This window comes from Rhinolophus hipposideros (assembly GCF_964194185.1).
Source record: "Rhinolophus hipposideros genome assembly, chromosome: 6".
Classification (NCBI taxonomy): Eukaryota; Metazoa; Chordata; class Mammalia; order Chiroptera; family Rhinolophidae; genus Rhinolophus; species Rhinolophus hipposideros.
In genome coordinates this window covers 47,282,786-47,299,634 of record NC_138052.1, presented here as the reverse complement: position 1 = coordinate 47,299,634, position 16,849 = coordinate 47,282,786, and the positions used below count along the sequence as shown (strand labels likewise).

The window sequence follows — 16,849 nt, the reverse complement described above, 5'->3', positions numbered from 1 at the left end:
CCTAATCCCTTAGTGAAGTAGATCTGGAAATTTTTCAGAAACAGACTGACTAGTGTAACTATGGTTCAAAAAATAAAAAACACAAAAAAGCCAACTATGCTTAGGTTAACTATAGTAAACTATACAGTTCATATTCCAAAGTTAACATTATGATTGTTAATAAACTTTTATTCTTCTTAGAAAATTCTAAATTAAAGAGCTCCTCTAAGAAAATAGCTAGACCTCCCCGCACTGATTGTTTTAATAGATTCCAGGTTACAGAATGGTCAAAACAAGGGGTAATAGATATTTTGGCCCATTCATCTTCTCCTTCAACAGAGCCCTTCAGACCATGGTTCTAGTGGGGATGACTCCATCCCCTAGGACATGACTGAAAACTCTGCCACTAATTCCCCTGGGCACAGTTATTGGTTTTAGTATGGGCATGAGACCCAAGCTGGGACAACCAGAGAGGTCCTTGTGTGGGAACTCTTAGAACTTACTTGCTGTGGATGTTGCTAAGTCTATATGATGCGTCCAATAGAGCTTCCAGAGACCATCTTTACCAACATGTGAGGAAGAATTGCCTTCTCTAGCTGAGAAGAAACTCAAAAGAGAGAAAAGCAAATCTGATAAAAAAGACAATGGCTTGGTAAAATTGCTTGATGCCCCAGATCCAGAGATATTTTTGGATTTCCTAGTTATGTAAGGCAATATATACTCCCTTTTAAATTTTGCTTCAATTCATTTGAGTTTTAGTCACTTATTAGAAGATTCCTGACTAATACAAAAAGGAAGCGACCTGCTTTTATAGGATATTGCCTTACCAAGAGATATTTTGTGCTGTTTTAAGGGCCCTCTCAGTGGTCTCGTTTTTTCTGGAGTGTGAGCTGAGAGGTGGGAAGACAAGAGAGAAGAGGCTGAAAAGCAGGCAGAGCCAAAGCAAAGAACCTCCCTTGTCCTATTAAGCTTGTCTCTTTCTGGGGAAAAAAAAAAAAAAAATCAATGTTTATAGAGAAAAGGAAGGCAAATTTGTATAAATGTTACCCTTTTAATGTTTTAAATTCTAATAATAGCATTATCAAGATGGATTACAGACTTTTTATCATCTTAATTACGGTTTCTTACCTTTTCTTGATAAAGAGTTGCTTATGACTTCCCTGAAATCTTATGCTCTAACAATCTAGGTTCTGCAAGTTAAACTTATCCTCATCAAAGCCAGATCCATATATCTGTTACATACTTCAAAACAGCAAGGACCAATGAGTGAGTCAGGAGATGGAAAAAGAAGATACCGTGTTTCCCTGAAAATGAGACCTAGTCGGACCATCAGCTCTAATGCGTCTTTTGGAGCAAAAATTAACATAAGACCCGGTATTATATTGTATTATATTATACTATATATTATATTATACTTGGTATTATGTTATATTACATATTATATTATTATTATTTATACCCAGTCTTACAGTACATTAAGACCAGGTCTTATATTAATTTTTGCTCCAAAAAAAGCGTTAGACCTGATGGTCCGGCTAGGTCTTATTTTCGGGGAAACACGATAGTGATGAAGGAGAATAAGAGTTTGACTCAATTCCATAAATGTTTATTAAACATCTAAGTTGTGTCAGGCATGGTGCTGGAAGTTGGCTGAAAAGTATCCTTGCCTCCCCAAGTGGTTAATGCCAAGACAAGAGATAGGCAGGCAGCTAGTTTCCACTACAATGTAGTAAATGTTACCAATGAAACTCATCAGAGGGGCTCCTGATCCAGCCTGGGGGGAGTCAGGGAGAGTACTGCAGAGAAGATAATGCCTAATGCCTGTTCAAAGTCCTAAGTAATGAGCAGGCGTTAGCATGGTTAAGTCAGCCCATTGAGGACTTGGAGAAGGGGAGCCAGGCAACACAGTGTGAACAAAGGCACAGAAGCGTGGAATGGCACGGAGGTTTATGGAGCTACAGGGAGTTTAGTTTTGGCTGAAGTGTGAGCTGACAGATGGGAAGACAACAGAAAAGAGACTGGAAAGGCAGGAAAGGGCCAGGTCAGGAAGACTCCCCTGTATCAGGCAGAGCACTGAAGTTCACCTAGTGGAGGTCTGGGTGACCATTTCAAATAAGAATTTTAATCAAAGAAGCAACATGCTTAGATACGAATTTCAGGTAAGTCATAGTCTGGTGGCTCTTTAAAGAACAGAATAGGCAGGAAGTCCATTTAGGAAGCTATGTCAAGAGACTGAGAAGGCAGCTGGTTGGTTCAGTTGGTTAGAGCACAGTGCTCATAACACTCAGGTGGCTGGTTCGATTCTCACATGGGCCACTATAAGCTGCACCCTCCACAACTAGATTGAAGACAACAACTTGACTTGGAGCTGATGGGTCCTGGAAAAACACACTGTTCCCCAATTAAAAAAAAAAAAAAAGAGTAGGCAAAAGAGTTTTACAATAAATATAAATCAGTAGAATGAAACTGAGAATTCAGAAATAATTTGTGACCAATTTATGGTCAGTTGATTTTTAACAAGGATGCCAAGACAATTCAATAGGGGAAACAATAGTCTTTTCAACAAATAGTGCTGGAAAAGCTGGATATCTAAATACAAAAGAATTAAGTTGGACTCCTACCTCACATAGTATATAAAAATGAGCTCAAAATGGACCATAGATATACATATAAGAGCTAAAACTATAAAACTCTTAGAAGAACACATAGGAATATATCTTTATAACCCTGGATTAAGCAATGGTTTCTTAGATGTGACCCCATAAGCATGACCAACAAAAGAAAACATAGAAAACTTAAACTTCATCAAAATTAAAAACTTCTGTGTTTCAAACAACATCATCAATAAATTGAACCACCAACCACAGAATGAGACAAAATATTTGCAAATCATGGAGCTGGTAAGGGGCTAGTATCCAGAATATACAAAATCAATAATTAAATGAGCAAAAATCAATAATAAACATTTTTCCAAAGGGGGTGACCTATAAGCACACAAAGAGGTGCTCAGTTGACAGGGTGGTAATGATTACACATCTCTGTAACTACACTAAAACCATTGAACTGTACGTTTTCAAAGGTTGATTTTTATCTTGTATGAATTATATCTCAATTAAGCTACTATTAAATACTACTACTACTACTACTACTACTACTACTACTACTACTACTACTAAGACATTAGGAGAAGTGGGCAATTAATTAAGTTTAAGGAATGGGAGATTCCCAAATGAACCTTGCTGAGTAACTTCAACAGGTGAAATTGGCAGGGCCTGGTGATGGACTGTCTGAAGAAAGTGAGGAGAATACAAAGGTGACACCTAGATTTGTGGAAGAGAGAAAGTGAAGGAAGAGAAGCAAGAATGAGATGGAGATATCAGGGCATCATGGCTTTCAGACCATCAGGAGAAGAAGTGGAAACTGCTGATGAAAGAGAAGAGAGAAGAGTTTCATTCTGTGCAACACTGATTTAACAATTGTTATGAATCGGATCCTGAGAGATCTGGGTCTTTCTGGAAGACTTAGAGGCAAAGTAAGGCCCAGGAATCTGCATACAACCCCTGATCATCTTTAGGATGCAGGCTCTGTGTATTCCTGCCTTCTTATCATGCAGACAGGGAAACATCTATGTCAGAAATATTAGTTTATTTGCCAAATATTATGTCCAAAAGGAGACCAGAAATCTGGTCTCCTTAAAACTGTATTAGTTATTATTGTACTAAATAATTTAATAGTTTAATAAATAAACTGTAAGACTTTGACTGAATGTGCTGTCCTATCCTTTAGACATTTGCCGGAACACATCCCAACACATGCATTCATATGTGTTTTCCCCAGTGTAGACCTTCTGCTGGACCATGCCTCAGCACCCACTGACCATGAAACCATGAACATTCATAGTCATTTTCTGTGATGTCCATCAACAGTATAACTTCCAGGAGGTTTCAGCTGCTTGCCCAGCACTGCCAGGTGGCGTCTTTCATGCCTACCTGAGATTAGATAAATAGTTCCAACCCACCTGGCCCCCTTGATCAGAGGGTGTTGGGAACACCCTTTTTCCTTGAAGGCTCCATGAATAGAAAATAGGAAGGGGACTTCCAAGTCATTTTGCCAAAAAATTCAAAGATGATGGGGCAAGGACGTATTTTAGGTTTGGCCGAGTCTGCAGACTTGAGTGACTGGAGGAAGTCCTTCCCCTTTCTGGAACCGGACAACATAATCCCACAAACACTGCCTTTCAGGTGTACACATCAGGATTTTAGTCCTGCATGCCGGAAAATACAAAAAGGTAAAGAGTAACATTAAGCAAGTCTTTATCTTTTATTTACCTCCACCTGATAAACCTTGAATGGCTCTGTTCCCTGCTTTGTTTTGTCTGCATGTTTCCTGCTAAGAGTTTACAAAACAGCACTCCTGAACTGGAAGATAAGAGGCACACTTATTTGTTGAATAACATCAAGGGAGAAAACTGCTAACTCATCCATTTTGTTGTTAAGTTGCTCAAAAGGATCTAAATACCAATTAACTTGCTGGCTCAGAAATCTTTGATACCCTCAGATTTACTGACATTTTGAAACTCTTGTTCATACTTGCCTAATGGCTTTTTGACTACGAACAAAGAAGTGCCAATCTGTTTAGCATTTGACCTGTTTTCTTTTCTTTCCTTTTTTTTTTTAACTTTTATTTATTTTAAGTGTGTTTTTCCAGGACCCGTCAGGTCCAAGTCAAGTAGTTGTTTCAATCTAGTTGTGGAGGGCACAGCTCACACTGGCCCATGTGGGGATCAAACCAGCTTCCTTGTTGTTAAAGGCACTGCACTCTAACCAACGGAGCTAACAGGTTGCTCTTGCTTGACCTGTTTTCGTAAATATTTTTATGTACTCAACACTTAGTGGCTAAAAATACTTGACTAGTAACATTCATTCGTGTTCTAAAATCTTTCTTTTCTTGTCTATCTCCAAATTTAAGAGAAAAAAAGAGGCTCAAAGACACTTCTTTTTAAAAAGCCATTTTGTTCTTATTTTAAATTTAAAAGCTCTCATTGCAAGGATTTTTTTTCCTTCCCTCCCCCACTTTTCCCTTTCTTCTCCATGGAATATAATGGCATTTAGAAGACTTCATAAAGCAAGCTACCATATTAGGACCCATCCTTCCCCCCAAAAAAGTTGGAAAAATGACCTTGGGCATAAGTTTCAGAAAGTAGGTCAAAAGAAAAAAGATGGGTGATGGGGTGTGGCACATTTTATAATAACTTTTAATTTTCCTCTCTTGATATCAGATATTAGACAGCAGTGCTTCTCAGAAGTGGGTTTTTGTTATTGTCATCCTTTATTTCTTCACAAAAAGTTTTGTGAAAATTCTATCTGCAATCATACGTATACACAAGGTATCCATACAGCAGCTGTGCAGAAAAGAATGGCATTTCATTCCAAGGTGAAAGCAATTTCTAGGTTTAAAAAGCTCCACAGAAATTTGATTTCAACAAACATTGATTGAATGTAATGGATTGAGGAGATTAAAAAGTATTGACACTAAAGGCAGACTGTCTGGGTTCACAATTTGGTTCTACCATTTTCTAGCATGGGACCTTGGAAAAGTTAGGTGGCTTCTTTCTGTGCCTCAGTTTCCTCACATGAAGAATGAGGATAATAAATGTGAATGAAAAAAGGGCTCTATAATAAATCTGACAAGCCCAGTAACTGAAAGTAACCTCACAGGGTGATCAGATTTTAAATTCCTAACTGGACAGATCATGGTAGGTAGTCACATCCCAGGCCTATAAAAGGTTTATCTTTGCCTTAAGCAAGCCCTGTCCATTGTTCTTGTGCATCTAGGTTAACACACCTTTGAAATGCCAGAAGTAATCGTCTTTTCCAGACCACCACAGAGGTGTAACCACCCTCAAGGACATCATCTTGTTCACTATCCTGTAGTCCAATCATAGACATTTTCCCTCTTGCTTTCTTCCACCTTCATGTGTTCTTCCTTACATTCCCTCCTTAATTCCAAATGTGTAAAAAGAACGCAAAACTGTTATTCTCAGCAGCATTTAAGATCTTCCTTGCTAGCATGCCGTCAGTTTGGATCAAATAAACTAATAAAAATTCTCTGCAGGTTTGGACATTTTTTACATTGACACTTACTTGGCATAGTCATGAGGATTCCAAAGAAGCCCCCCCAGGACCACCCTGTAGACCTGGACCCAGTACTGGGTACCAGAACAGGGCCCGCTTTGCAGTAGGTGAACTTGGGTGAGTTTTCTCTTGGAATCCTGGACCAATCTGCATTAGGTAGTGGGTCCTGACTTTATTTGAGCTGTTCTTAGAAAATCCTTGAGGTGGATAAGGGTTGAGATAACCCAGGAGGAAAAAAGAAGAAAACTGAGTGGCTGCTTTTAATTTTGTGTTTTTCATTAGATTGTTTACTAAGAGTATGAACAAAATCTTTGCTGGATAAATGAGAGACTGGACTCTCTTTAGCTCCAAAAGAGAAAACACACTTGCTTCCCCAACCTGAATCTTACCGTATTTCCCTGAGAATAAGACCTAACCAGAAAATAAGGCCTAGCATGATTTTTCAGGATGCTCGTAATATTAGCCCTACCCCGAAAATAAGCCCCAGTTAAGATCGTCAGCCAGATAGATGCATTTTGTATGTCCACTGCAACACACGACGGCCATACTGAATTATAAAATAATAATATTAATATATAATTAAATACAAAAAATAATATTGTTGACATTAATACTTAAAATAAATGATAATCTAAATTATAATTAAGTATTTGTAAATACCCAAGTGGGCACCTCTGGAAGAGAAATAAACGCCTATGTAAACAGATGAACTCGAGACTATTGCCGAATGACCAATCGGAGTACACACACAATGCACAAATAATGTGTGCACTTGATAATGAACAGATGTGGTTGTGTCTAATATGAATCTTCATAATTCAATACGTCGTGTGTTGTAATGAACATACTTAATTTACTTGTGTGAAATAAAGAAACGTTTTCTGAATTTTGGTGTCTGCAATTTTTCTTTGCTTTTGGGTGGACCATCCTTCTTAACTGTCATCATTTTTGTTGCCACTCCTGTCTTGTAAGTCTTCAACTAACATTTGATTTAATGGTAGATTTAAAGGGAATAATATTTTGACCCCGACAAGATGAGTGCAAAAAGAAAGAGCTATTCCATTGAGTACAAGAAAGGAACCATGGAGGGCTCCCAGGGCAAGAATCTCATGGTTTTCTGCAAAGAGAAGTTGCATCTCTGAATTGTCCAAAAATGGTGAGCAGAGTACAATAACCTCACTCAAGAGGTGAACAAGGGAAATGCTAAGAAGCGCAAGTGTGGATCAGGTCAGCAACCATAATTTCCTGAGCTGGAAGACATCATCTGTGAATGGATTGCTGACAGGAGAGCAAAGGCTTTGGTTGTGCACAGGGCTGATATTCAAGCATCTGCCCTTGCAATGGTACCACAGTTAGAAATATCCCCAGAAGAATTCAAAGCATCACAACACCGGCTGGATGGCTTCCTTCAGTGACATGAACTGTCTCTAAGATTGACAACACTGTTCAAACTGGGAGATACTGAAGTTATTAAATGTTCACTTGCATTCAAGTCCTTTGTTGATGGCATCGACTTTTCTAAATACCAACTCTCCATAATTGCTACGGACGAAACTGCAGTGTTTATGGGCCAAGGATCTCAAACGATAATTGATCAGAGGTGTACCTCGTTAATCTACATTCCCTCCACTGGTTACAAAAGTGCACATGTTACCTATATTTTGGCAATTCATCTGGATGGAAAGAAAGTCCCATCTGTAATCATCACTAAGGGCCCGAAAGATAAGGTTGAACAGGCATTTATGTTCTCGAAACCAAAAAGGCCTGGTGCGCACAAGCAGTTATAAGAAAGTGGGTCAATTTAATTCTGCCATTTGTTTTGCAAGGTGGCCAAAGACATCTGCTAGTCTGGGATTCAGTCAGCATTTACCACGCTAAAGACATGAAGAACTTCCTTGCAGAGAGAAGAATAGATCAAATAATGATTCACTATCAAATAATGATTCCCGCAGGAATGGCTGACTATCTCCAGACTCTTGATATTGCAATAAACAAGCCATTCAAGGACCATATGCACATGGAAATCAATGACTACATTGAAAATAGAATGGAGAGAAATCAGAGTGGAAACTTTGTGAAGCCTAGCCTGCAAGAGGTCATGACTTGGGTGAAGACTTCATGGGATAAAATCACTGACAGCTGTGTTGCCAGTGCACTACGAGCAGGTCACATGGACGAGAAGTTCTTATTTAAGGAGAGCTCTGTTGCTGGACATGAGAGATTGGGACCAGTGGTTCTACAGGAAATGGAGTCGCAAGAAATTCAAGCTGGAATTCGGGGTTTGGAGAGTTATGACAATGTTCTAGAAGAAGAAGACATGACAATATTTGAATAAAGGTAGATTTTTGTACATGAACAAATGTAGAGTGTTGTACATGAATAATTGTAGATTGTTGTATATGAAGAAAATAAGACATCCCCTGAAAATAAGTCCTAATGTGTCTTTTAGAGCAAAAATTAATATAAGACCCGGTCTTATTTTCAGGGAAATACGGTAGATATTCTTAAGTGACTAAGAATCCTTGTGGGATTACCTGAGGAAAACTTTCCTCTAGGGAGTGAAGCAGTCCTATAGGGATACCCATTGCATTGGCTTGTTGGAGACTGGTTTTCCCTAGAAGTTTGTTCAGACTCCATAGATGTCAGAGAAAAACTAAAATTAACATGGAAAATCATGCCTCTGAGGCCAACAAGCCCCATGACAGTCAGCCTCTCATTAATACTCCTATAGGAAGATGGCCAAAATGAGGATCCTTTGATACTTTTAATCTTTTGTGCTTATAATTAGAAAAGGCCAGCTACAAAATTGGGCAGAATAAATGAAAAGCATATATTTCATTGGTTTCTCAAGCTTTAAAAGAGGATTTAGATAAATGGATTAATCTATGGTAACATTCAGGTGGCAATCCATTTCTTTGAGGTAGTAAAAACAGCTGTCCTTATTTTAAAAAGGGGAAGGTCCTTTGGAACTTTACTTGTCAACAACAGACACAAATTATAAGTGTCTTCTTATCCCAACTGCCAAAACAAAATTTGGATCCAACTTGTCGTTTTATAAACTAGTGAGTTTCTCTCGTGGCTAAAAGGTCTCTGTTTGCATCTATTTGTATGTGTGTCTATATAAGTATGTTGTAAATGTGTGATAATTTTCTACCCCTGGATGTTGTTAAAATTAATTTAATAAATTAAAATTAATTGATTTGAAGGCAAGCGCTTGTAAGGATTGGGTACTCTAAAATTCTCACAAGTATAGAAACTAACTCAAATGCTTTTCAAACTCAAATGCTTTTTCAACTCACATCTAAGATCAATTCTTAGTAAATGAAAGCTAGTTTATTTGTTTAAGTGGAACAGACAAGTCTTTCAAGCTATTGATGTTAAATGTAATATTTATATTTTACCTGGGTTTACAAAAATAAGTCCATGTTAATAATTGACTTTGATGTCTATGAAATATGTTTCTAGAGATTATAAAATGCCATCATAAATCTGCCAAGCTAAAGAATGCTAATTACACACTTCTTAGTTTTCATCAGAAATTGAGGTTTTTTAAGAGTTAAAAATCTCCATGTAGGTAATAATAACTTTGCAGTACTCCAGAAGGGTTCCTGGAACACTTTAAAGACTTGTTTTTATGTTAAATTACATGAGAAGTATTACAATATAAGTGATAAAGAAAACTTCTAGAATATATTGTATGGGTAAAAACAATGAAAAATTAAATGAATAGACATTTCCCAATAGGGCTATGGGAAATCCAAGACAGCCACTTGGTTTCTCCAAGATCCCTGGCAATCTTCATTTTTCAGTTTTTGCATTCCTTCATGCATCATAATGCATTTAAGCTGCACTTAAATTAGATGAAGGAACTTATGAATTGACATTATTTAAAGGAGACCTCTTACTATTGCCAAGATTTGATAAAGGCATTTCAAGAAAATGCCAAATAGGTAACCTCTTCCTTACACAGTGACCTCCCAGGAGACAAAGACTTTAGAGATCATTGACTACTACCTGGAAATTTTGTTTATTGGAAAGGACATCAAATAAATGACACTCTCCAAGCTCTTTGGAAGGGACCTTATTGGGTGCCTAACTGTGAATGGGTATCTATCCCTCTCTCTGACACTGGCCTCCAACAGGCACCAAAGACTCCTCAAGGTTGAGAAGCTGCTGACATCAGAAGTAGATGACTATCCCCAAACATTCACAAGGCCTGTATACCAACAGGTTGAACTCAGAAACCATTTGATTATCTTTACCTGCCTGCTAATGAAATTAGTCATAATAATAGTTACATATGTTCTTTGGATTCTTCTATACAGTCCAACTGTTAATGATGATTAAAGATGTATAAAATAACTTTTAACTCTTTTTTGACTTACGTAAATGTTATGCAAAATACAGAAAAATGAGACAGAATGGCAAAACTCAGATCATGATAGTTCACAGGATAGACATGATCCAGAGTTTTTTGGTGTTTTTCTTTTTTTTTGGAGGGTTTTTTTTTTTTTTTGCTTTTTTCAATGAAGGCCATTACACCTGTCTGCCTTCTGTTTACCTGCCCTACCCTTTTAGGAAGATTTGACCTCAACACACATCCCATGGTTACTGGACTGCCCCATTGCAATGGTCCACCTTTTCAACAAGACAATGTCAACACTGAGATTTCCTAGGAATGAACCTTCCTAGCATTGTGAGACCACACTATCTGACCAAAAGTTTGGTTGTCAATGCATCCTGCAGATTGACTTATGACCAAAGGAGGAAACTGAATGAAAAGGGGCTCTATAATAAATCAAACCCAGTGACTGAAAGTAACCCTACAAGGTGATCTGATTATAAATTTCTAACTGGACAGATCATGGTAGGTTATCATGCCCCAGGCCTATAAAAGGTTTATCTTTGCCTTAAGCAAGCCCTGTCCATTGTTCTTGTGCATCTAGGTTAACACACCTTTGAAATGCCAGAAGTAATCCTCTTTTCCAGACCCATCAGATGCGTAACCACCCTCAAGGGAGCACATAATCTTGTTCACTATCCTGTAGTCCAATCATGGACATTTTCCCCACTTTGATTTCTCCCATCTTCATGTATTCTTCCTTACATGCCTTCCTTAATTTCAAATGTATAAAAAGAACTGTAAAACTGTCATTCCCTAGAACATTTGAGATCTTGCTTTCTGACACGTTGTCAGTTTGGCTCAAATAAACTCTTACAAAAAATTTTCTACAGGTTTTGATGCTTCTTACACTAAGAATAATAGAGTCTAGATTACAAGGTTGTTTTATGGATCAAATGAGATTATACATTTAGAACATTTTAAGTGCCATGCGAATATTAGCTATCACATTATATCATGCCATTGTTTTAACCTTGGAGAGGAGTGGGTGCCAGGGTACATTCACATCTGTCAGAATCTTGACCCCTTATGGAGAGATATTTCCATCATACCAATTAAATAGCTGGAGATTTTGAAAACTAAGGACACATAACCTATAAATATCTATGGACATTTTTAGTTTTTAAATGTGATCAGAAGGGGATTTAATCTGTCTTCCAGATCACTGCAATTGAGTGGAAGTACGATAAAAATTCAACAGTTAAGCAAGTAAATGGTAGCTCATAACGGGCCAGTTACACGTTTGGAGGCAAGTGGGTAGGGGGAACAACCCCAGGGAACACAGAGGGCCATGGCAGAGCTATATTTAACACTATGTACTTCCCAAGGTGCCAGACTGACCTCTGCACAAACTCTTCAAAGAGGATGCGGTGGGAATAACCCTGCCGGCGTATGCTGACTGTCTCCAGGATCCCCGTGGAGCGGAGCTGGACCCGCACTCTATCTTGAGAGAACTTCAGGGCCTCTCTATCATCATTGGGTTTAATGCAGCGCACAAAGTGGGGCTGGCCAACCACCATTTTGGAGAGCAGATCCATCAGAGAGTACTACCAGAGGAAAAAAGACATCAAATGAGTGAGTTTATTCACAAATATAAGGGATAACTACAACACAGAACTGCAGGGGCCTTCAGAGCTGTTTGTTGGCTTGCAAACAACTCATGGAACTTTTTTGAGGCTGAACAAGAAACGAGCAATAGGAGATGATAAGTTCTGGCGAGTACTTACAGATGTTCACGGATTCAAAAATATTCTTTAAACATCATCTAGTGCCAAGCAATGCCCCCATGTGGCAGAAATTTAGGTACCTAAGAACATGCCTTGGTTACCTCATAACTCTATCACTAGAACTAGCTCCTCTCTGGTATTCCAAGATGATATTCCATAAATTGTATCTGTAATTTAAAATATCCAGCTTTTAGGGAAGGGGTTAGTTGTTTCTTCAACCTGGGAACTACTAGAAAGTCTAAGCAAATCAAATATCATTGGTAGAGAAAAACAGAAAGAGGGTAAAGGAAACAAAAAAATTTGAGGAAAGAAGAGTATAATGAAGATTAACTACATGAAATGGCTGGGACGAGGCTCTCACACAGAGAAAGCATATGGAAATGCAGAGGGTGCTTGTGCAAGGGGTTTTAGTTGTTCCTTGGGGGCATCTACTTTTGGAGCTCCCTTTTGGACATGCGTTGAGGAACAATTACAAGCCACGTGGGAAATCAATCTCATTATTTCATAATCACACCTCCTGCTGATCCAAAATGGCGTTACCTAGTTTGCCAATACACCTCATTTCTTGGGTTTAGCATTTGGAGAGCAGTATTTTGAGGACACCAAACGGATTGTCATGGGCATACTTCTGTAAAACTATAAGCCAGAGCCTTTTCTGCTGATAGAGGGATTCTAGGATCCTTGATGGTAATGTCACAGAGTTGTTCAGAGCCTCCAGATTCCATGGGACATGGACATATGGACAGACATACACACACACACACACACACACACACACACACACACACACACACACACACACACACACCAAGACACAAAGAGGATATAGCTACTAAAGGGGACAGGACCAGGGTGGTTCTCAGGATAAGAAATAAGTGGCAATTAGAAACGTACAAACATGAGTGATGAAATAGGGACTGAATGCCCTTTTGCCTGATGATCTGTAGCAGGGATCACTACGTGGAGAAAGTGCTGGACACAAAGCTGCTGGGCTCTTTGAATTCATACCCTGAGCCGTGTTCTAGGCTGCCTCTGAAGCACAGTTAGCTAGAGTAGGCTTCTTGGCTTTAGATCCTTCTTGAACCTGCAAGCTTTCTGTGGAGCCTGCTATCCATGGTGCTGGCTCTCAGATCCTGCCCTTCAGCCTGCCTGGCAACTTCAGCTCATGACCCAGCTTCCCACCTGACTTCCCCTTCCTGTGGCAACTCCACCTTACAACCTTATTCTTTTGTCCCTGGGAGCAGTAGTTCTGTCTTTGGTCTAAGAGCATCTTCACCATGAAGCTGGCTGGACTTTAGCTCCCAGGGGTATATGATCTCTAAGAGGCTTCTAACCGATCTATAGTTTAAAGATAAACAAATCTATGCAAATTGGTACAAGAATGTCTGTGTCTTATATTTCCTATATAATGTGCATTTAACAGAGCCTTTATAGAGACCACATTTTTATTCAAAGGAGTCATTTTACTAGATGAAATTTCAGGAATTGGGCAGCAGAGTTGGGAAATAATTGGGCTTAGGCAAATGGGTCTTGCAATGGGTCAATTCAAACTAGAAAAATTAAGTCAAAACTAAGACAGATTCTCTCAGGATCTGAGCTTGATGAGCCACCTTCTGAAATTTTATTAACTTCTTTACTTTTCAGTAAATATGCTAGAAAAGACACTGACTCCAGTAGGTTTAAGGCCAAGAAGCAGCTCAAATGCTAACAGACCCAGCACATCAACGGACAGAGTTGTATGCCAGTGGCAGAGAGGGCTTTCTACAGTACTTGAGATTTCATCTGATCTGAGATGAGGGAACATTGTACTCAGAGGTAAATTTCCTGCTATAATTTTCTCTCCTCACAACCCCACTTTTTCTAACTGACTCTTGTGTTTTGCTCTTGTTTCAATGACGCTATTAAATCTGGGCCTTTTGTGGGACGGGCTGGCAAGTCCTTTCTGTAAGGCGGTGTGGACAGAGATCAAGAAGTCTCCATACCCGGAAGTAGGAAGCCATGGTCTGTCTCTTCATGTTGGTGGTTTCTTCCGGATGCCGTATTACTTCTAGAGTGTCCACCTGGAACATAGGGAGAGGGAAGTGATTTGAGGATACAGACAATTCATTTTCTAGCTTTTTCAAAATATGAAGGGATGTCCGGTCAAATAGCTGAGGGGCCTTGATGTTTAGAACACAATAGTGCACACTATGGAGAAAATTTTTAAAGACATATAAAAGAAAAAGTAGAATTTGCAGGGTTCTTTTCAGATGACAATGACCACACTGCAAATTACAATATGGTCTAAGTATAAACTCCCATCAGTGTTATTTCTATACTTCTCCATGTTCTAATGGGCCCCTGTTAAGCTCTCCAATAACATCATGTGAGACCTAACTATTTCTTAAAAAAAAACTGGGCAAAGGCCCATGAAGCTGGGTAATTATAAAGTCATGGGCCCAAAGTCCAGGTTGAACCTCAGGGAATAAGGTAAGCTCCAGTGGCTTTTCTGCCCTAGGAATTTATGAAAAAAAAAAAAAACAAAAAACCCAACAATAGTATGAATCAATTGCAAGCAGCCTGTGTTTTGTTATGGTACCTCCACACTAAAAGCCCTGCTCCTGCACACACAAAGCAATTTGGTCTGCAGAGTGCATGGGTGGCATTTCTGCACTGGCCTCCACAGTGGCAGCTTCCCATCTGCTCTGAACAGGTGGCAAGGGTATGAGGGAGGAACGTTTGAACTGGAAGATGCTGCTGTCAGCATGTGTGTTCTGCTTGGTGGATTGCTGTCCAGGTAGCGACCTCCCTATGGGGTGAGGATGTCTGCAGCCTTATTCAACAAAAGTGAAAAGTGTGTGCCGAAGGGACAGGGGTCCAAGGAGGGAGGAGAATAATGAGGCTTACGTCCAGGGGTGTTTACGTAGGAGACGGTGTGCAAAATGGAAGGAAATGCTTCAACTGGCTTGGATAAAGAAAACAGGTTTATTGAAGAACAGGAACAAATGTGGAGCCACGTTTTCAAAAACTGGAAAAGCAATGTAATAGTGAGTGAGCAGGAATCTGAGGATATCTCTGAGTGAAGCAATGTTGGGGGCATGGCAGCTTTCTTTTTCTAGACTGCAGATTGGATGCGCTCCCAAAGCTGTTATTCATTTGTGTGGAGCAGAGGCAATGGGACAACCACCTGTAGGTTTGACTTCTTAAATTTTTGTAATGAGAAAGCAGGCAACGAATGCTCTGTGTTGAGAAGGAAGGCTGCTCTGATATAGAACAGGGGAAAACAAACATAACACACCCACCCCACCGGCAGAGATAATACTGCATTCCCCAGGGTCATCTGCCTGAAGGTTTCTTCCCGCATCTCACTCCCATTTGGAGGATGGAGCTCAGAGTCGGTGAGGTTTGGGGCAAGCTAATCAGGACCAAAGGAAAGTAGATCTTGGCTGGGGCCTGCGTTTGGTCAGATTGTAAATTCTGAGAGTTTTCTTAAACTTTTTTTCTCCTCATTTTCTTTCCCCCCACTGAACTTCAAACACACACACACACACACACACACACACACACACACACTCAACTTTTGGGAATTTCCCCACCATTTCCTTTTATCCTTTAAGAACCACATCTTGCTTTGAACCTGTGCTTTCCTCCTTCATTTCCTTCTCTTTTTATTCAAATTAGCCAGCCGGTGCCAGCCCCTTAGGCTCTAATGCACTGTGAAAGGGCAACTGAAAAGCTCACCCAAATTCCTTTTATTAATAGAATTTACCTGTTACCCTCCCTCAAAACAGACAGTGAACCCTGGTAATCGAGAATTTACCACTTTAGTGATCAGAAAATCATTGATGTTTATTAATTCTGCTGAGACATAATTTAAAAGAAATAATATGCAATGTTTTCAAGATCACTACCCATCCCCTCCAGCAAATTAGAAAAGTATGGTAGAATGAAGCACAAATTTGCACTCCAAAAGTCATAAGGCTTGTGGGCTGCCCTGTTTAACCACCCAGCATGACTTCAAGTTCTGTCCTTGTACTCACATACAGAGACACTCTTGGGAAGTAAGTAAAAACCTATTTCTGTGTTATATACAATCTTTAAATATTAATGCTTGTCTGCAGTTTGTCACCTACCTATCTAGTACTGTATTTTAAAGAATAAATAATATGCTATTGGGATATTTTCTAATTTAAGAATTTGGAAAGGTCTTGTGTTGGTCAAGGGTCTCTTTCATAATTGCATAGTCAAAAGATTCTCCTGAACACAGAGTGAATCTAAAAAAGGGAATTTTGGACAAGGGACCTACTACATGTTGTCTCTGTTGTCCCTTCAAACTAGGAGACCTCTGTTTGCACTGGCCCTACCATGAACTTCAGAGAACACCAAAAAATTCCAAAATCTCAAAAGCAAAAGGGATGAGAAGGTTGTTGCCTAACCTAAGAGCTTGCCTCTCTGGGCTAATTTAGTTAATGGTGGACTCATTTAATTTAAAAACAACACAAAAAAAGTCTCTTGGAAACAACCCAGAAAGAAGATTCTATTAGGGACATCAATTAGCAAATAGTTCTTCCAAAAGATGAGGGTTATCACAAGAAAAGAACAGTCCTCTCCAAAGTATAAATTTTTAC

At 39.2% G+C, this 16,849-nt stretch overlaps 1 protein-coding gene across 1 annotated transcript in view; it reads right to left on the bottom strand.

Annotated features, from left to right (window-relative positions):
* Positions 1 to 16,849, bottom strand: part of MYO3B (myosin IIIB) — a gene marked incomplete at its 5' end in the record, with an annotated part of 233,873 nt that overhangs the window by 153,255 nt on the left and 63,769 nt on the right. Inside the window, 2 exons of the mRNA XM_081050760.1 lie at positions 11,857 to 12,062; positions 14,225 to 14,302. Of these exons, the coding sequence (XP_080906886.1) occupies positions 11,857 to 12,062; positions 14,225 to 14,302 (284 nt within the window). The remainder of the gene's footprint in view (positions 1 to 11,856; positions 12,063 to 14,224; positions 14,303 to 16,849) is intronic.